Source organism: Cricetulus griseus, chromosome 7, assembly GCF_003668045.3.
Source record: "Cricetulus griseus strain 17A/GY chromosome 7, alternate assembly CriGri-PICRH-1.0, whole genome shotgun sequence".
Taxonomy (NCBI): domain Eukaryota; kingdom Metazoa; phylum Chordata; class Mammalia; order Rodentia; family Cricetidae; genus Cricetulus; species Cricetulus griseus.
The window spans coordinates 121,306,203-121,328,046 of record NC_048600.1 but is presented as its reverse complement, the minus strand read 5'-3'; the positions used below and the strand labels follow the sequence as shown (position 1 = coordinate 121,328,046).

The following is a 21,844-nucleotide window of genomic DNA, read 5'->3' as shown; positions in this document are numbered from 1 at the left end:
AAAACACAGTTTGTAAAGGTTATAGAGACAGTCAATTTTTACAATATGCTGATAAAAATAGAAAACAAAATTAAATATATTCTCTATAATGATGCAAAAAGCATGTGGAAAATATGTTAAAATGGCACTATTAGTGATCAGAGTTATTGCTGATTTAAAGTGGTTTTTCATTAAAGTGGATTTTCATGCTTAAGTGTTAGGAGTGTGGCTTGGTGTTGGCTCACATTCTTATCCTACATAAATCTCTAGATTTAATCCATAGTACTTCCAAAATATAACCCACCTAAATTTATAAAAACAAGGAACAAACTTGAATCACTTGCAAGAACATATATAATTATTATAAAAGGCATGTCTATATAATCAAAATAATTAGAGCCCTGATTAATCCACCTAGTTATTTTTGCTACTGTACAAGATTGCCAGAACCTCAATCTGGTTGACTGCTTAATATTTTGCCATAAAAATTAGGCTAAATGCTAGGTGTGGTGGTTCACATCTGTAATTCCAGCACTCAGGAGGCAGAGGCAGGGGGATCAGAAGTTCAAGTTCATCCTCAGATACATAGTAAGTTTGAGGATAGACTGGAATACATAACACCATGTTTTAAAAAAAAGCAGCTAAAATGATCATAAACCATGTTCTGAGGAATAAATGAAGACAACCATTTATCATAAAATAATATGTTCTGAAACCTGTTATCAAAGTGCAACGTGTTTATATTTTATTGTAAATATACAAATATATACATAACTTAGATTCAATTATACTCAGCTCGGTGAATATGAAGTATGCTTCCATTCTGAGGTGAAGTCCAAAGATGTGATCATTTCCCAAGTCCTATTTACCCATGAGTCTCTTTGGCAACAGTTCCTCTGTCCACATTTCTCCACTTGCCTTTTAACTTGGGTTATGCTTGCCTCTCCACTAATCAATCCAGGTATCTCCCCTCTCTCAACCTTCCTTAGGTGTCCTCTTTTTTAAATAGTGTTTTTGTTTGGTGTGTGTGTGTGTGTGTGTGTGTGTGTGTGTGTGTGTGTGTGAGAGAGAGAGAGAGAGAGAGAGAGAGAGAGAGAGAGAGAGAGAGAGAGAGAGAGAGACCCCTCCCCAGCCCTGTGCAACCTGAGCAGGATGAGGTATCTTTCCCCACTAATTACCCAGAATCCAAAGAAGGGGAGAGAACTGGAGAGCAGTTTCAGACTTACGTATACATTTCAGGGTGTTGATGGGCCACATTCCCGTTAGAGGACAAGTAAACCGTCTCATCCCTCCCCGGGACACATAGCCTGGCTTGCAGGAGTAGACAATCTGCTCCCCTGGTTCATAGAATGTTTTTAACGGAACAACCACAGCAAATGGTAAGTCATCTGGCTGGGGACAGGCTGAAACAGAACAGAAGACAGATGGCTTTAAAAAAAAAGTCTCAATTCATATTTTCAAGGTCATCTGGCATGTAAAGAAAAGCACACTACAAATTGTAGGTCTACCCAATTCCGTACCAAATACTTCCTATGAAGAATCTAATCTGACCTCAATGGCCATTTGAAGGAGGCCCTACTGCTATTTACATATTACAGGTCAGTGTGCTGGGGCTTAAATTGGCTGAATATCCTGCCAACGAACTTTAAGAACAGCAATGAGCATCAGTGCCAACTCTCCAGCATCCATTCTGACTTGAAAGCCATCATTATTAATCCCTGACACAAACCCATGGGTTAGAGACAATATTCTCACAAAGGCAAGGAGTACTCACTCCGTCCTGCAAGAGCAACGTGGCAGAGGAAAGTCGAGAACAAGATGAGCACTGGGGAAATCATCTTGAATGGGTCTCACCAGCTCCACCAAAGCAGTGTCCTCTGCTGAAGAGAGACAGGCAAACATAGAAGAGCTTAAATATTAAACTACTTTTGGGATGTACTTTTATTTCTGTAAACAGAAGCTAAAGTGCTATGCTTTGGAAAGAACCAAGAGAATTCAATTTTTTTAATCATTTACTCTGTCTCCCTGAGACTATTGTGAAATCTTTGTTGGGAGTTTTCTTCAAAATAGCACAGCTTTTTCTTAGTATCACAAATAGTTCATTATTGCCTTCAAAAGAATCCTGGTGACTATTGCCTGGGCCTCTTGTTCTCCATTTTTTTTCTTGCTCTGTGTTTTGGTATGTTATCAGACAGATCACCAAAAGGTTGAAGCTCCTGTTTCACTCTGTGTCCTTGATAGATGGAGTTAAGACAATCCTCTGATCTCTTCCTGGGGCCAGTCCCCTGGCTCAGCTATCAAGAGCACTAACTGTGCAGGCAGAGGACCCGGGTTCTGTTCCCAGCACTCCCAATAGCATCAGGTGGCTCACAACCATGTGTAACTCCACTCCTGGGGAACCTCATATCTTCTTTCAGCCTTCAAGGATACCTCCACACACAAGACACACATAAATTCATACAGGCACACACCTAACACACTTGAATAAAGATTAAAATAAGTGAAATGGTGTTCCACTTTATACACAGAAGAGCCTAAAGAATATCTTCAAGGAGTCACCTTCCATTTTAATGGACCCCAAACTGAACTCAACATCTGTCACAAAAAAGATCAGTTTCTTCCTAGTTCACCTTTTAGCTGCTATTCATAACAAGATCTTCCTAACCACTCAGGTTGTGACAGTGGAGATGTTCTTGACCTCCTCAATCTTCTGTCATGTCAAATCAGCCACATGCCAAATTTGCTCATGCCACATCATATGCCTGTCTAGGCATGTTTCCTTTTTAGGCGATGGAAGTTGATATGAAATCACAAGTTAGGACTCAGTTAAGTAGAAGAGAAATAGACCATCACTGATGACGATGATGCCTGAAAGAGCTCCAAACAATCATGCATCCACAGCTCTCTGATACATTGTTCACTCCAAGAGACATGGATACACATACAGACCAATGGCTGTGTTGTGTATGACAGCAGAATCATGACCCACAATCTCTGTAGAAAGCAGTCTAAGAAGTCATACATTGCACACCTCTGTAGCGATTGATTCTACAAGAGAAACCCATAACCCAGTGGTTCTCAACCTGTGGGTCACAACCCCTTTGAGGAGGTCAAATGATTCTTTCATGGGGGGTCACCTAAGACTTTCAGAAAACATAGTTATTTATATTACTATTCATAACAGTAGCAAAATTGCAGTTATGAAGTAGCAATGGAAATAATTTTATGGCTGGGGGTTACCACAACATGAAGAACCATATTAAAGGGTCACAACATTAGGAAGGTTGAGAACCACTGCCCTAAGCAATTATGTAGGGTGTTCCACATCCAGTTAGCCTGCCATCATACCTGCTATGCCAACAACCAACCAAGGCTTCTTCCCTCTTTTGTATTACAAAACCTTCCCAATCCTCTGTCTCATTTTGAGTCTTTGCCAAATACTAATGTTACCAGATGATTCCTCTGCTTCAGTAGGTTCTAAAAAAAATAACAACTGCCTCTAATTAGCTAGGTGGTCTAGTTCTGTTCCCACATATGTAAACTTCCCCAATAGATTGCTTGAGAAATACTCCCATCAGAGAGTCATTCTTAAGCCAAGCTCCTAAGGAATACTGTGCTCTAATGACAAGGAGAAAAGTGGACTTCAACTACCATAAAATAGTGGTGGCCCTCTCTCCCCTTGTCCTAAAGAGAGGGATTCTTGCTGGCAGCGTAACTCCCAGCTTCTACTTTATAGTGGAAAATTCCTGTGTTGGGTGGAGAAGAGAGAACACTAATGAAGACAAGAAGGGCCAAGTTATTCTACATAATGAAGATGGAGAATGAGAGAAAGCCAAAAATGGGATGAGCATGGAGGGAGATGAGGGAAGTTTGATGCAAATCTTGCTAAAGAATTCGTAAACCAAGTGATCTGGCCTTCAGAGGTGTAATGATGGAACAGTGGGCTTAACGATGTTGGTTAATAGATGAATTATCTTGCATGAAAGAATATTCTAGAAGGATAGAAATACTTTCCCGTTTTATTTTAGGTATCAATACTTGAGTACATGCAATTCTCAAGCTCGTTGAGGTAAACATTTAAGACCATGCATTTGCTTGATTATAAACCAGTGCATGTCTTCCTTACTAAAAATTACATAGACTCTGGAGAGAAGGGTCAGAGGTTAAAAGCACTGAGTTGTGGATTCCCAGCACCCAGTGGTTCATAACTAACTCTTGCTCCAGGGGCTCTGATGCCCTCTTCTGGCCTCCATGGGTACTGAAAACACATGGTACACAGGCATTAGGTGCAGGGAAAACATCTGTATACATAAAATTAATTTTTAAAATTAACTTTAAAATGCATAGGGAATTTTGTCTAACAGGAAGATGACAACAAACAATTTAATAGGGATGTTGGAATTTGAAAAATATGATTTTGAAATGATCACAAAAATGTTTAATTCTGCCAAGAAATATCAATAGATGGTGGAACTAAGGGATTCAAGCAGAATGAGCAATGAAACATTCACACAGTTCTAAATGCATTTTGTCAAAAATAATTATTGCAAAGGGGTAAAAGAAGCATTTGTCTGGGGAGAACCTAGCAAACACCATCTTGACCAAGTAAAATCAAAATTAAAGAGTCCAGTAGTGGTATTAATTAGCCCAGTGTGCTCCCCATTTTCTTTTGGGTGCAATGAGAAGACAATATCTCCTCTGTACTGTTCCTGCAACCCAGAAAAAACCTGAGTTGCATCACAAGAAAGCCTTGTGCATAGCCATGTGGAAGGACATTGTGCACAATGACCATCCTGTAAATCCTTCAAACAGGTGAAGACTATGAAGGGCAGAGAACAGATAGGAGATGGGGAGTATGAGGGAACCATACATTGTGACTCTTGCTGTAAGAGTCTGGGGGGGGGCATTTGATGGAGTTTGAATGGGAATCTCTGGGTTAGGAAAACCCAGAAGCCTCTTGTCCTATCCTGCAGCTTTTCCATATGGCTGAAATGAAAGTGATTTTAAAGTATTCAACAAATACTTTAAATGTTTTAATCATGAAGACTTTATTTTTAAGACTTCAAAAAGAACAAAGAAGATACGTTCCTTTGTGGTTCCCTTGAAAGTCTGCTGGGTTCTGGACAAGATTCAGTCATTGCTTTTAGTTGTGCACCCAATAGCCAGCCCACCAGGCTCCAGGGGCAAATTCCAAACCTATGGACACATGCTCGGCCTTGGTGAAAATCGATGGGTCATAAAGAAAACAATAAGTCATGAATGTGGGGAAAGGACTTGTGGGGAGGAGGGGGAGTGACAGGGAGAGGGAGATAAGACGGGGTTCAGACTGAGAGTAATCAAAAGGTATGATATACATGCATGAAATTGTCAAAGAATAAATTTAATAAATAAAAACAGTCTTCAATGAATTGTTTGAGATATTATGGAGTTTTGTTTGTTTGTTTGTTTGTTTGTTAATTTGAGTGCTGGGGATGGAACTCAGGGCATGGTGCATCTGAGCACCCATCTACTGCTGAGCTACTTGCTAAGATAATTACTCAATCATTTTAGGCTTATTTATTTTATTCTATATCTATGTGTGCTTTGCCCACTTGTATGTGTGTGCATCACATGTGTGTCTGGTGCTTGTAGAGGTCAAAAGAGGGAGTCGGATCTCCTGAAACTTGAATTATGGGTGGTTATGAACCACCAGGTGGGTGCTGGGAACCAGACCTCGCTTTTCTGCATGAGCAACAAGTACCCTTACCCTCTGAGCTGTCTGTCTCTCCAGTCACACAAAATACTATTCTTAAACCATACTGTAATATGAGACCTCAAATGTTGTTTGTATCAACCCTCAAAACAATGCGATAGTTAGGGCTTTCTCCCTTGTGTTTGTCTTGCCTCACTTTCTCTCAAGACTCTTGTTCCAGTTTTACAGCTACTGAACTTAGGGAAATGATGTTGATTTGGGAACAGTGTATTTGAGAGTGACAGGGACTTTCTCAGGGAGCTAAAGTCCCAGAAACCCAAGACACCAAATCCACCCCATGCTGGTAGCTTTGGGGTTCTTGCCTGATGGGTTGGGTGAATAAAAATTCATGGACCATAAAAGAGAAGTCATGTAGAGAAAAGTTCATTACATATTCATAGGTGGGTGCTTAAGAAGAAAAAAGGATGTATGAAGAGAGAACAGAGAACATCTACAGCAGGAGTGGTCCCAGGAAATAGAGTGCCAGTGAGCCCTGCTGCCTTGGCATTGACAAGGCTTCACTGACTGATGGAAGTGGGTTTGAGCTGGCCTGTCCAGTTCCTATGCTAGGTGCCTTCCAAGTCTCAGTCACAACCTTAATGTGGTCTCCAGAAGAGGGGCCTCATTTGGGGGAAAAGAAATATATAAAAACTGCCCCCCTTTCTGGTGTCTCCTTTTGCTGGCTTCAGTGGAACTGGAGATATTTGGGCTGAAACACTTCTGGCATCTCTGGTCTCCAGCTCCTAAAGTTCCAAGGGCATTCCCAGCTTTTAGATAAGAGACTGGTCACTTTTCTTTTTTCTTTTTTCTTTTCTTTTCTTTCTTTTTTTTTTTCGAGACAGGCTTTCTCTGTGGCTTTGGAGGCTGTCCTGGAACTAGCTCTTGTAGACCAGGCTGGTCTTGAACTCACAGAGATCCACCTGCCTCTGCCTCCCAAGTGCTGGGATTAAAGGCGTGTGCCACCAACGCCTGGCAGACTGGTCACTTTTCTTCAGGGTCCTAACCCACCTAGCCAGCTCCTACCTCCCATTCTCATCCATGTGACATAACAGTAACAGGGAAATGAAGGAATAATTAGATCAAACTTAAGACTAGTAGGGAGTCGAATATGCTTGTGGTTATTTTTAATTCCTGGCTGGTAAAAAAAAAAAAATCCCCCTTTCTACAATTAACTGCTAAGATCATCTGCATAATTAATAAATGAAGATGATTCTTAGTCCTGGATGTTTTTACCCCTTGAATATGGCTGAGAACTACAAACTGTTCCCAGAGTGCTTCCAAAAATACTTGTGGGGCTGGCGAAAAGCTATTGAGGGGAGAGATGGGCGGTAGCGTTCAGTGGTTTCCATTATCCAACTTGGGATGCGTTGTTCTGTGTAACTTCAGCATCATGTATTCTTCTGTGATTGTATTCCTCGCCATATATTTCAGCTCAAATTCTAAACACTAACCCAGGCTAGTTGAGCATCCAGCTGGTGATGCTCAATGACATTTTAAAGGCACACTGAGATTTATCATTTGTACATCAAGCTACAAAGACCTGGACTCAGAGTCCAAAGTCACACTGAACCAATTGCTTCACATGTTCAAAAAATGTTCTTATTTACTTCACAAGCAGAGACTTTGACCTTATCATTAGAGATTTAGCAACAGCTTAGACTTTAAAACAAAACTATTCTCAATACAGTCTCTTCTGGGCTGGGATCTCAGTCAGTATCCACCAACAAGGTCTCATTGGGAAAATACAGGTACTTTTGCTCCTACAATAATAAAACTAGCAGCAGCCATGCAGGCAATTTGCAAAGGAATAAGAAAGCATGTTCCAGGGCCTCATGGGAATAATTACAGATGTCTAGAAAAGTACAGCCAGAGGCTTGGGAGAGAACTCAGTCAATAAAATGTTTGCCTTGCAAGCATAAGGCCCAGGAATTCATGTAAAAAAAAATTTCAGGATGAACGAGGCAAGAAGATCTCTGGGGCCTCATCAATAAGAAGATCTCATCAGTAAGTATCAAACCTTGTATCAAAAACAAGGTCCCAGAGCCTAAGAAACTGCACTACTGTTCTCCATGTGCACATATGGACCTGCACACATATGAACACACACATGACTGAAACAGTCCCATGTGTTCACTGGGATCCTTTATACATTAAAAAAAATGCCTGGAAAAATCTAATATATCTGTGTTCTCCCATCTCTGTGTATCTAGAGCAACTCCTCTTAACCTTAGCTATATGTTAGTCTCCCAATTCTTTTTTAAAAAATATCAAGACCAGCCGGGTGTTGGTGGCAGTGCAACCTTTAATCTCAGCACTTGGGAGGCAGAGGCAGGTGGATCTCTGTGAGTTTGAGGACAGCATGGTTTACAAAATGAGTTCCAGGACAGCTAGGGCTACACATAGAAAGCTTCTCTTGAAAAACCAAAACAAACAAAAAACAAAAACCAGAAACAACAACAAACATATATACATACATAAAATCAAGCAAGACCTGGGGTCTTAGTCTAGGACAGCTAAGATAACTTCTGATAATAAGGCCCTTTTGAAAAAGAACCCATTTCCAGCAAGAGTGACGACCCACAGTCCCAGCATGTCAATGCTTACCTGTGTCAAGTTCAAGTCCTTGAGTTCATCATATACATCGCTCTATTGCCAGAGGGAAACTCCTTTCTACCCTTCTGTGGAATGCAGTTCCTGATCCCCTGTGGATTACTTACTGGGTTTCACTTACTAATCTGTTACAGAGCTGTAGTTTGTGGTTGATACTGGACTTCTTAAAAAAATGAAAAGATGGAATGACTATAAGGAATTGTAGTTTATTAAAACTGAAATAACAAGACTACAAATCAAGTAACAAAGGAAAGGAAAGGCACTTGTGTTTCCTAACATGTAAGGATATAGTGATGAAAATGGGCGTAGCTCTAGCGGCTATCAGGACAAATGAGCACTGTGTGGTGTAACCCAACATCTGCAAATAGTGTGCTGCACCCCAACAGCTGCAAATAACTGAAGTTACCCCAACAGCTGCAAACAGCTGAAGTGCCTCAATAGCTACAAACAGCATGGCACACCCCATTAGTGGCAAACAGCTGAAGTGCCCCCAACAACTCCAAACCACTGACTGTTACTAGAGAAGAGTATTTCATGGGATGAATAGGAGAAGATGAGGCTGGAGGGGAGAGAGAATTAGATCAAAGGCTCTTGTTCATGAGTTTGAAGTCACCTTGAAGTCAATAAGGGGTGGATACAAGGTCAAGTTTGCATTTTGGAAAGAAGATCAATAGCCATGCAGAGGACTCATCAGAAAACAGGATAATACAGGGAGAGAAGGAACCCCAAAGAAAGACTGCAACATGTCACTATGTAAATCCATCTTGGTAAAGTCACTGGCCACTCCACTCTCTAGCAGGGGTGTCCAACCTTCTGACACTGGCATGATGTTGTCATCTACAAAGTTCACAATGAAGAAGCAGACACTCAACTTACACACACACACACACACACACACACACACACACACACACACCACAAAAATTACAAAAGAAAAGTATCATCATGTTTTGAGTAAGCTTATAATTTTCTGCTAGTCTGCATTCCTAATTATATCAGCAGTGGGAATTTTCTGTTTTAACATGTGGCAGTTGGGGAATTTCCACTCTAAAGTCATCTGTAAAAAGGGAAGATTTGCTTCTTCCTTTCCTGTATATTTTATCTTTGTATCCACAGACGTGGGTGCTCTCAGCCTTGCTCAGAGAAGCTTCCTTTTGCAGGGGACAGAAGTCAATGGAGAGATGCTTAAGTTGTCAGAGTGCTAAGAATAAGATCCTGAGTCCTTAGCCAGAAAGGGGGCATCTTTATCAGCTCCCCTCCATACCAAATCTCAGGAAACAGGGAGAGGAGGCAAAAAAGAAACCTCCAGAAGATGGAGAGGAGTGCTGTGACATGCCATCTTCTGGACATGACACTGTGCTGTGTAGCAGTTTTCTCCAATATGAAACATTGCATCCCTGAGGGAAGTTCATTAAGAAGGGAAGAAAACTACTCAAAATAGTTTCAGGAGGTCCCTGAAACTGACCAGATTCACTATGCTCCTCCTTGCACAAGAATATATAAACAGAAAGGACCACTGAGAGGACTCTCAGACAGGGCTAGCCATCTGAAGGAAGCAGAGACCAGCTGTCTGAAGGAATGAGAATGCCTAGAAGGAACAAAGATGAACTGAGTCACTTGGAAAGGAAACTCCAACCTGTTGAGCTGCTTGCAGATTGTGCAGTATGCACCACGTTTCTAGCTTGTGTGAGCCCCCTGTCATTTCTGTTCCTGTAAGTAACCCCTCACTTATATTCCTGTGTGGTTAGTAATCCCTCATTGGTTCACCAAGTTGAACTTCACTGGTATCCATACTTTGGTCTGTCATGAGTTCCATATCTGGGGTAAGTAGACACATTTGTTATGCCTCCTCAGGAAAATTCTGGTCACACAATGCATAGCTATTGCAATCATGAACTCACAACAACTTCGGTTACTTGCACAAGGCTTGCAGACCATCAAGCCAACCAAAATTCCAACATAAAGGGAGAGGTGCTTCCTAGGCCCTGCCCATTTCTGAGGGGGGAGGCTATTGACAGGTGGCAACTACTGGGGAAGGAAGAATCAGTCTTCTCTGAGGGTATGGCCACCGGTAGGTTTCCCATGCTCCTGTGGATGACCCCACACCCATGCACATATGGGCGGTATTAATTGTACTTAGGGGGTTATAAAAAAAAAAAGCAAACAACAAAAAAGAAATGAACTTGGAAGTGGGACAGGTCATTGGGACAATATGATATTAACTCCAAAATCAAAAGCAACAAGCAAGCAAACAAACAAAACTGTTGTGAGATATTTGTTTATAATGTGTGAAGATATATCACTGTGATCGGTTTAATAGAAAACAGAATAGCCAATAGCTAAGCAAGAGGTAGGTAGAAGCTAGTGGTTGCTAAGTTAATAGATTTCAAAGGGATTTTTTTTATCTATTAGACACAGGATGTTAGTTAGACACAGAGATGGGCAATGAATGGCTGTTCAGGTGGTACAGCTACCCTGGAGAAGGTAATTGGCCTCTGGCCCTGCCACATCCAACCTGTGCCCATCACCGCAGTTCTTATCAGTCAATCAGCCTTGGCAGTAACAGCTTCTTTCCAGGAGTTGTCACTGACTGTGCAGGGTGTTATGGGGTTGGGGGAGTGGAAAGTAAATATGATCATATTTCATTGTGTATATGTATGAAATTTAAAGTGGAATGGCAATACGGAGTCAGGTCTACATATAAGGGTGGTTTATTTAGGAAGACGCTACTCACTCAGATCAGCCTGGCCAGTCGGCAGGGAGCAAGGTAAGTAGAAGGGACCCACTGTGTGTGCCCCTCACTCTTAAACTTTCCTCACATCACCCTGGCCACGCCCACTTGGCCTGTCTCCAGCCCCAAGTGGGCATGGCTAGCATTACCTGTAACCATCCCCAAGTGAGCATGGTTAGGGTATCCCCTACAGAAATTCTCAAGAATAAAGAAAAAAATTTGAGACAGGGTCTCACTATATAACCCTGGCGGGCTTAGAACTCACTATGTAGACTGCTGGTCTTGAACTCACAGAGAGGCATCCACTTCTTCCTCCTGAGTGCTAGGATTAAAATCGTGTGTTGCCACACTAGGCAATATTCCTTTCCTAAGTTCCTTTTCAAGAATGCATATGGAGTCCTCTAGGGCACCTGGCTCATAGTCAGTGCTTGCTAAGATGTGGCCCTCATCTAAGGTCTTATTATTATTATTATAAAGGCCTCACGTCTTACACAAAAATACCTAAAATGCCTACACAGATCACACACTGAAACAGATCTAAAGGAGGCTTGGGAAACTGGTGGTACTCAACACTAGACAGCTCAAAAGACCAAAACATCCCGAAAGATGGTGGGAGCTAGCTCCCACAGTTGGATATAGAAGCTTTTAAAGTTAAAAAAAAATATTTATTATTACCAGTGCATGTATAAGCACAGGCCACTGTGCATACATGTTGAGGTCAGAGGACAAATCTCCAGAGATCTGGGGATGAAACTCAGGTCACTAGGTTTGCAGAGCAAGAACCTCTACCTTCTGAGCCAGCTCACCAATATGAATATGGATATCTTGACTCTCTTTTGTTTTATTATCTTCCGCCAGGACAGAAAATAGCTGGCCACATTGTATCTGTCCTCATGAAGCAGTGAACAGGAAGTGGGAACAGGATATACATACATCCTCAAGGCCGGCCTCTAGTAACATACTTCCATCAGTAAGACTCTACCTCCTAAAAGGTGCCACAACTTTCCCAAAGAGAACCATCAGCTGACTCCCTGATATTCTAACACATGAGCCTGCAGGGGACATTAGAGTCACAGTGGACCCCAAATAGTACTATAGGAGAGAATTCGAGCCAAAATGGATTGTTGTAAACCAATTACTATGAGACAGTACAGGCATAGCATTACCTTTTGTAAGGAAATAATTGCCTTTTTTCCCCCTCAGGGCCTTGCACTTGCTAGGCAAGCACTCTACCACTGGGCTAAAATCCCACAGGTAAGGGATTTTTAAATTTTTTTTATTACATATGCAGTGTTCTTCCTGCATGTAACGCTGCAGGCTAGAAGAGGACACTGGATCTCATTATGGATGGTTGTGAGCTACCATGTGGGTGCTGGGAATTGAACTCAGAACCTCTGGAAGAGAAACCAGTGCTCTTAACCTCTGAGCCATCTCTCCAGTGCCTAGAACGTTTACATCTAATGTAAACATCTGTTTTCTAGTGTCTTCTGTATCAGGAAGTGGTGCCTACATTACCAGAGACACCTAGACACTGAAGACACCTAGACACTGGAGCCTACATCACTAGAGACATCTAGACACTGGAGCCTACATCACTGGAGACACCTAGACACTGGAGCCTACATCACTGGAGACACCTAGACACTGGAGCCTATATCACAGTAGACACCTAGACACTAGAGCCTACATCACTGGAGACACCTATTCACTGGAGACACCTAGACGCTGGAGCCTACATCACTGGAGACACCTAGGCACTGGAGCCTACATCACTAGAGTCACTGGAGAAGACATGGCCAAAACCTGCCTGGCAAGCTTGCTGGCCAGCTACTCCAGCCTTGTAGGTAAGTTCTAAGAAAGTGAGAAACATGTCTTTTAAAAATGAGGTAGATATCACCTGAGGAATGACACCTGAGGTTGTTCTCTAGCCTACACCCCCCCCCCCACGCACACACATATATGAGATCAATTCATAGAAATGGAATCACAAGACTAAGAGCGTGTACATTTTTCATTTTTATCTGTATTCTCACACTGCCTTCTCATGGAATTTGGCAGAGATTCTGGGATTGCCTTTAGTTGAGCCTATGACAACTTCACACCATCACTAAAGTATGAAAAAAACACAGGCTAGTTAAGGCATGATGGCTCGTGCATGTTTCCCTCAGTGAACACCAGATGGCAGAACAGACCCTGGTATGTGTGCTGTGATGACTTGCTGAGGAACTGAAGACGCACAACCTCACAAGTTATAGGGATTCCACTGGCGAAGCTGGCTAAGGACTTGAACATCAATGCCCTTCCGTAGGTCGATGCTTCAAGTCATGGTCAATAGCAGATGGCAGTGCCCTTTCTCTCATTTACTCAGAGGAGTGCTGAAAAGATCCCCATCTCGCTCCATACATCTTCCGTTACCCTTTCCTCCACGGAGTGGAGGATGTGCCAACAGTGCAGAGAACACAAGTTAGCGGTAACAACCCCTTGGAGTTGCTTCCACGTGTGAAAGCAGCTCATTTTGGTTCATGTTGCTGCAACAAGGAAATGCATGAACATATGCATGTCACATAAGAATATTTCTTCAAGCAAATAGAAATGAATAATTAAAGTTGATGTATTTACTATGGCAAGGCTTTGATTTGGCAGCAAACCAGCAAACCAATTTCACAGCAGAAAGATGATGATTTCTTTCCCCCCCAGAGAGTGTGCCACTTGAACAGAAGAGATGCAATTAGAGATATACCTGCCTTGTGACTTATGAATAGACTTTAAGATGGGAGTGCCCACATCCTACTTATAACTAATGGAAAAATGGACCCAGGGACATATAAATAGTCACTTGTAAGGTCTGTGTTCGCTGGCGTTAGAGAGGGGCATTTTTTAATCAATGCATCAATTTCTTAGAAGGTATATGAGTAAGCAGTTAATGAAGTGCCTGGATCAAAAGTCACTAGCTACACAGTGACACACCTATTACTATTCCCGAGCAAGTGACAGGTGTCTTCTAAAGCCCCCAAGATGAGATGCAAGTAATTCTAGCAGCAAATCATCTACCTGCTTTAGTTCTCTAGGACAGGAATGCTCTAGAAACTGAACAGAAAAAGGCCCTGCCACAAAGCAATAAATTGAGGTTTATGAAGACCTAATAAGTGCTAGATTGTCCTTAACTGCCATCTCACATAAAGTTTATTCCAACAAAGTCAGCAGGGTACAGTGGCCCACCCCTTTAATCTTAGCACTGGGGAGGCAGAGGCAGGCAGGTTCCTGTAAGTTCAAGACCAGCCTGGTCTACATAGAGAGTTATAGGTCAGCCAGGGCTTTGATAATGAGACTCTTTCTCATAAAAAAGAAAGGAAGAAAAAAATAAAGGAAGCTTTACCCATGGTTCAGAGAAGGAAACTATGATTGATCACAACTACTGAGTGGACAAGCAGAGATTTGAACCTTTTTTTCCCTCGGTGCTATATCTTACTTATATTTTTTTGGCAGAAAAATGATAGTTTTCCAGTGGTGCAAACAGTCTTATTTCATGTTGAGTCTCACAGTGTGCCTGGCATTCAGTGAAAGTACATAAACTATTTGGGATCTAAACACTGTTAGAAAACCCATCACTTCTCTCGTTGAGTGTATCTTGGCCGTATGCATTATTTCCATTAGGAACAGAATGAAAGGAAGGGCATTGTTTTAGTCATGGTTCTCTGGAAGAACAGAACTGATGGAATGAATATATATGAGGGTCATCTCCCACCATAATAAGCTGGTCTGTATAGTTTCAAAGCCTAACACTAGATGAATGATGACAAGGAGGGAGAAAGATACATCTGGAAGCCCAGAAGAAAGAGATAAAAGTAACAAGGGTAACTAGACTGAAAGGAGATGGCAAACCCTAGTAAAAAGATAATAACGTTTTTAAACATTTTAAGATTCTATCACTTGTGATTAAAACAAACAATAGAAATTAACTAGAAAAGACAAGGTTTCCCACTATTTCCTGTAAGGATAAAGATCAACAATTCTTGCATCTATTGTGGCTTTAATGGGTATCATCATGGTGACTGTGAAAATTCGCTGAAAATAGACCCAGTGTTCAATTGTGTGCAATGTTTTCAGGAAAATCTATATAAGGAGGCCGGGCATTGGTGGCGCATGACTTTAATCCCAGCACTCAGGAGGCAGAGGCAGGTAGATCTCTGTGAGTTTGAGGCCAGCCTGGTCTCCAGAGCGAGTGCCACGATAGGCTCCAAAGCTGTACAGAGAAACCCTGTCTCGAAAAACCAAAAAAAAAAAAAAAAAAAAGTCTATATAAGGAATGGTTAAAACAATGATAGAATTGCAACATAGTTTTTCTTTCTTGAAACAGGATCTCAGTTAAGCCCAGGTAGGCCTCAGACTCGCAGAAACCCACCTGCTTCACCATCCTAGGTGGAAAGGCAAGAACGTCCAAGTGTGCAACATGACACAGTCTCACACTCCATAGACAATTAAGAAAGAAATTGCTAAAATAATCAATGGGTTGGCTCTGGATTGTAGGTACAATTCTTCAATTCTTCTGTTAGATCCCTGGGGGCTATTATTGCCTCAAACCAAGTTGTCTTTGATTTCTTTGGACTCTTAAACTGGTACCATTTCAAAGATAGTTGAAATTTCATACCTAGTGCAATAGTATGGAGAACTGGGGAGCTTGTGGGGTGATTAAACCATGAGGGCCTTACCATTCAGTTGGGATTTGTTTTCTTATAAATGGGAATAAGAAGAGGGAGCTTGACCTTTTTTTGTCTTTCTATAGCATTTACCCTGCTATCAAGTGAAGATGCCGCCCAAGACTCCATTGGACACTGGGCTTCTCAGCCTCTGGGCCTGGGAGAAATACATTTCTGTTGTTTATAATTACCCAGGTTACAAAGCCTCCATTGCATCACAGGGAACAGTCTAGGACATAACCACTTCTTTTGGTTCAGTTTTACTGTTAGAAGGATGTCCTGCTACCTGCAGGCCTGGATTACTGCTTCCAAACTCGAAGGTCCAGTTTCACGAAAAAGACCTGGAGTTTAGATTTGAGTCACCAAGTCTCCTGCATTAGCAGGATGTACACTTTATCTGATACAGTCTGCTGTGGAAGGGAGGTCTAAATACCGTCTGTGCCACTGTTACTGCTCTGGATTCAGTTACTTACCTGAGGTCCTTGCTGTTTGTTTCTTTTTATAATATTCCAAATGGGAATTAAACTTCTTAACAACTATTTCAAGGTTTTAGGAATGTATATATTATACTTTGAACACACACCCAGGGTCCGTTATCCTTCTACCTCTCCCATTATTCCTCTCTGCCCGCTCCTAGATGGTTTTACTTCTGCCTTCATGCCATACATGCAAGCATGTATGTATTTATTATGCATCTCTCTAAAATCTAGGAACCACAAATGAGAGAAAAACATGTTATTTATCCTTCTGGGTCTGACATAATTCGCTTAATTGGCTCATCTCCACCATTTTCTCAAAAAAAAAGAGAGATGTCTTTATTCCCTTTTTGTGGCCGACAAATATTTCATTGTATAGATGTACCTGTACCACATCTTCTTAATCCATTCCTGCTGGTGTTCAAGTATTGCTGTGATGTGTTGACTTGGAGGCTGTTGGGTAAATATCCTAGAGTAGTATATTTGGGTTATTATTATTTTTTTAATGGCCACAATTTTGATCAAAGGAAGATATAATCTCAGTGCCATTTTGATTCATGTTACTCTGATGGCCAATGACTAACCTGGATTCCGCCCCCCCCCATTATACCAGGCTTTCATAATTACAAATAGAAGGAGCCACCTATCTCAGTACTGGCCATCTAAGAGATACATAGACACTACAAGAAACTGGCAACAGAGACAAGCCAACAGGCCCAGGAGAGGGTTCTATGACCCAAGCATCCCCAAGCCATGGGTTGCTAACAGATCCCATTTACTCAGCGCTCCCGTTGGGTCTTGCCTGAGTAGTCAGTGAAAGCTCACATTGGAAAGAAGACTGTTCCTTCTGGAAGCAGGCCAGGCTCATTACTGGTCTCTCTGCTTGAACTGGAGCTTCAGGATAGCAGTCTGTGACTGATCTGAAGCACATCAAGGTTGCATGCTAAGCAGATGGATACAGTGGCAGAAAATCCAAGGAAGCCCCGTGGGTGGCTCCTCCAAGCAAAGAGTTTTCAGACATTCTAGTGCCTCCCAAACAAGCCCCACCCCCAAAATGCAGACCACAAAGCTGAAGTTTCCATGTGGATCTGCTTGAAGGGAGATGGGGAGAGAAAAGAAGTGTAAGACAGAGTCTAAGGTGAGAAAAAAAATGTTTATTTTTTTCCTGGAAAAGGTAGTTAGATATTTTCTCTCAAAGGTTGTTAGTTGATTTTCATTTTTTAATTTTAGGTATGCAATTTTAAAATTTTTCTATCAAAGGTAGTTAGCTCCCTACTCTTCTCCACCCACTTTGTGCTGGTTAGTCAAATACATCAGGTGGTGACATTGAGCTTCCACCAATGGGATGAGCCACCGTCAATCACTTATGTCAGGCATAAAAGATAGACACCATCTTGGCCAGGTGTGCTTGCCAGCCCAGCTGGGGTCTTGGTGTACCCATTTGTACAAATGACTTTGGCTTTGTTGGTGTGTTCCTCTTTCTGACACCGAGACTGAGGTGATTCTGTTTGTCTCTAGCTCCTCCCTAGAGCACTGCTCAGCTCCAGGCCCAGCACCTGTCCTGGCTCAGGACTGCTATCAACCCATATCTGCAAGGGTTCTTCTGTGCTCTCGGTGCAGCGCTAAGTGCTTCATGCTTTGTCTTAGGCAGTTATTGAGAGTGTGCAGTCTAAGCACTTTCATTCCCTTCTCTCTGGGGTCACAGAAGTCCAGTTTCTTGCTGGAGGTCAGGAAGCTGAAGATGGAGCTGGGATTCAGTCTCTGGCACCTGGACTCCAGAATCTATTCTCTGGAACCCCCACTATTGCTATTCAAAGTGTGGTCTCCTGGACAGGGACATTGGCAGTGGGTATTAGGAGGCAAAAAGTGCAGAATGACTAGGAGTGGTTATCTGAGGCTGGGGAATGTGGGAGAAAAGGTTATCGGAAGCGATTAGTCAGTGGGTACAGTTATGGTTAGAAAGGAGGAATGGGCTCTGGTATTCTAGTGCACAGTAGGTGACTACAGTTAACATGACCATCCTGAATATTTTAGCATAGTAGAAAAGAAAAACTTCAATGCTCTTACTATGAAAAAATGGTCAATAGATAAGGTGGTTTGTATGCAAAATACCTGCATCTGATTAGTCCCCCCAACACACACACACACACACACACACACACACACACACACACACACACACACACACATTCATCTGTCTGTCGTTCTGTCTGTCTGTCTGTCTGTCTGTGTCTCTGTGTGTAGGTCAGAGGATACTCTCAGGTGTTGGTTCTTGCCTTCCAAGACAAGACGCTTTGTTTGCTGCTAAATATATGAGGCTAGCTGGCCTGTTAGCTCCTGGGGATTTTCCCATCTACCCATCATCTCCCCTGGGAGCTCAGGGATGATAGATGTTAATGTGTCTGCTTTACATGAGTTCTGGGGATCCAAACTCAGATCGCCACATTCATTTGGCAAATACTTAACACACACTGAACCTTGTGGGCAAGCATCAAAACATCAGTCACACTGTGCCCCATAGATAGGAACAATTGGCCTGTATCCAAAGCAAAAGCAAGTTTAAAGGAAGGAATGCCACATCTCCAGTTCCTCTGCCCTGTAGCACTGGAGGGGCTTTTGATTCCTGGGTTTATTAAGCCTAGAGCAGGATCAGTGTGCCTCACACATACTTCCCACTGCTCCTCCCTTCTTCCTTGTCTACTCACCATCTGTGATCACACCCTGGCAGCAAAGTGCTAGAGTGGATGGGAACCAGGGAGTCCCAAGAGGAGGGGTAGGATGGGCATGTGCCCAACCTCAGGGTGAGGCCAGTGCTCAGCGGGGGCCCATTACTTCTGCAACCCTGGAAATGACTCGCACTGCTTCCCCAGTTTCCTGCTGCTAATGGGTCTGAGTGCTCAGCATTGTGATGTTTTCCTTCAGTCATCTAACCATGATCAAACTGTAACTGCCTGACACTGACCTCTGGTTCTCAGGTACATGGGACAGTCCTTCCCAAAGTGATACGGCACTGATCTCTCTGGCTGAGAACGAATATTCAGCTCCAGAGTCAAAGAGCTCTGGTATTGGTTGAGGCTCCTAGGGGTCAGCTACTATCTTATCTCATAGCTCCTAAGCCCAAAGTGCCATCTCTAGGTCTCCAAGGGCTCTCTTAAAGAATGTCCCTTCAAGCCTCTCTAGGTTCAGAGAATTGGACTCTGTTGGGGTGAGTCTTTTAATGAACTTTCTATCAAAATTAGCTTTGGCACCTTGTCATCCAGCCTGTGCCTGGACACATCATTCCCTAGCCAAAGACTGAGTGTGAATAACGGGAAGATTTCTACAGTCCTGTAAGCTCCAGTGAGGTTGGCCCTTACCTCGTAGAAACATGCACCGAATATCTGATCAAGTGCTCTGTGATGGTTACAGTTTGGGGCTGAAATGCCCCCAAAGGGCTTATGATACCACTGGGAGGTAGCATAACCGGTAAAAGGCAGGGTGTGATGAGAGGGAACTAGGTCACTAGGGCATGTCCTTGTAGGAGATTAAGGATCTTAGCCTACCCTCTCTCATCTGCTTCCTGGACAACATGAGGTGAGCATCTTTTGCTCTACCATGGGCTCCAAGACTGATGTTGTGCCTCTCAGGCCCCAATATAACAAAATATATGCTTTATGTACATGACACATAAAAAGAAAATTTGTCATTAGGAATTGGGTCACTCTGCTCTGGTGACAGGTCCAAGCTGGAGATCCCAGAAAGCCAGCTGTGCAGGTAAGCGAACTTTCAAAGCTGAGAACTGAGGAGACTGGTGGCTAAGCCAAAGACTGGGGAGATAGCTCAGTGGGCAAAGAACTTGCCATGCAAACATGAGAACTGCATTTGGATCCCCATAATCCACACAAAGCCAGGCATGGTAGTGCCTGCCTGTAATCTCAGCACTCCTGTGGGGAGATGGGAGATGGAGACAGGAGAATCCCCAGAAATCAGTGGGCCTGCTGGCCTAGCATGTATAGCAGGGAACAAATAAGGTGAACAGTGAAGACTGAAACCTGTGAATGCCTCTGATGTCTATACATGTACTAAAGCATGCCTGCACCTGCACTTGTATGTGAACACACACACACACACACACACACACACACACACACACCATAAGCATGCATGCACCTGCACTTGTATGTGAACACACACACACACACACACACACACACACACACACACACACACACACACACACACGATTAAAGAAAAATAAATTCAAGGTTTTAAGAAATGAGTGGGGTACCCCATCTCAAGTAGGATGACAGAAACTAGGGGCAAATTGCTCCAGCTCAGTCTTCTGTTCTACCCAAGCCTTCAGTGGACTGGATGATGTCTAAAATTAATAACACCAATGACAATCTATGCTGGATAGGATGTGGAGAAAGAAGAACTCTCCTCCATTGCTGGTGGGAGTGCAAACTTGTACAACCACTTTGGAAATCAGTATGGTGGCTTCTCAGGAAAATGGAAATCAGTATACCTCAAGATCCAGCAATCCCTCTCTTGGGCACATACCCAAAGAATGCACACTCATACAATAAGTGCATATGTTCAACTATGTTCATAGCAGCATTATTTGTAATAGCCAGAACTGGAAACAACCTAGATCCCCCTCAACTGAAGAACTGATAGAGAAAATGTGGTATAGTTACACAATGGAGCACTACTCAGTGGAAAAAACAATGAAATCTTGAAATTTGCAGGCAAATGGATGGAACTAGAAGAAACCATCCTCAGTGAGGTAACCCAGTCACAAAAAGATAAACATGGTATGTACTCACTCATTTTTTATTTTTAGACATAGAGCAAAGGATCACTAGCCTACATTCCACATTGCCAGAGGAGCTAGGAAACAAGGAGGACCCCAAGAGAAGATTGCATAGTCCCTCGAAGAAGGGGATGGAGACAAGAACACCTGACCAAATTGGAGCCCAGGGGCAGGGAGAGGAAGGGAGAGTCTTCATCCAGTTGCTGTTCGAAACAGAAACAGATACCCATATCTAAGCACTGAACCATACTACTGGAATTCAGTTGTGGAGAGGGAGGAGAGTTGAGCAAAGGAGCCAAGACAGGCATGGAGAGACCTGCAGAAACAGTGGGCCTGACCTACTGATAGAATGGAGAGCATAGTCATAAAGCTGGGGAAACAGCATTGGACCAAACCAAGCCCTCTGAATGTGGGTACCAGCTAGGAGTCCTAGACAGTCTATGGGTCCTCTAACAGCGGAGCCAATCTTTCTCCCTAGAGCACAAATGGAATTTGGAAGCCCATTCCCTGTGGAGGGACACTATTGCAGCCCAGATATAGCAAGGAGGGTCTAGACCCTCCCCCAAACAATATGACAGACTTTGAAGGTCCTTGGTAGAGGGCCTCATTATCCCTGGGGAGGAGTTGGTGGGTGAGTTGGGGTGGGTTGGGTGGGGAACATGGGAGGATGGGAGGGTGAGGGAATGGGGGGGACGGATATGTAGATATGAGTAATTAAAAATAATAAAAAAGAAAGAAAATACTGTTGCATCTGAATGATCATGTTATGCCTGGCTACACTGATGTCCAAAAATTGAAAAGGATATCTCATATAAATGGAAGCATAAA

At 42.7% G+C, this 21,844-nt stretch overlaps 1 protein-coding gene across 1 annotated transcript in view; it reads right to left on the bottom strand.

Annotated features, from left to right (window-relative positions):
• Apoh (apolipoprotein H) overlaps positions 1-21,844 on the bottom strand; it is a 57,722-nt gene that overhangs the window by 11,677 nt on the left and 24,201 nt on the right. Inside the window, exons 5-6 of the mRNA XM_027425840.2 lie at positions 1,754-1,859; positions 1,206-1,382 (exon numbers count right to left, since the gene is read on the bottom strand). Coding sequence (XP_027281641.1) covers positions 1,206-1,382; positions 1,754-1,817 — 241 coding nt within the window. The 5' untranslated portion in view covers positions 1,818-1,859. The remainder of the gene's footprint in view (positions 1-1,205; positions 1,383-1,753; positions 1,860-21,844) is intronic.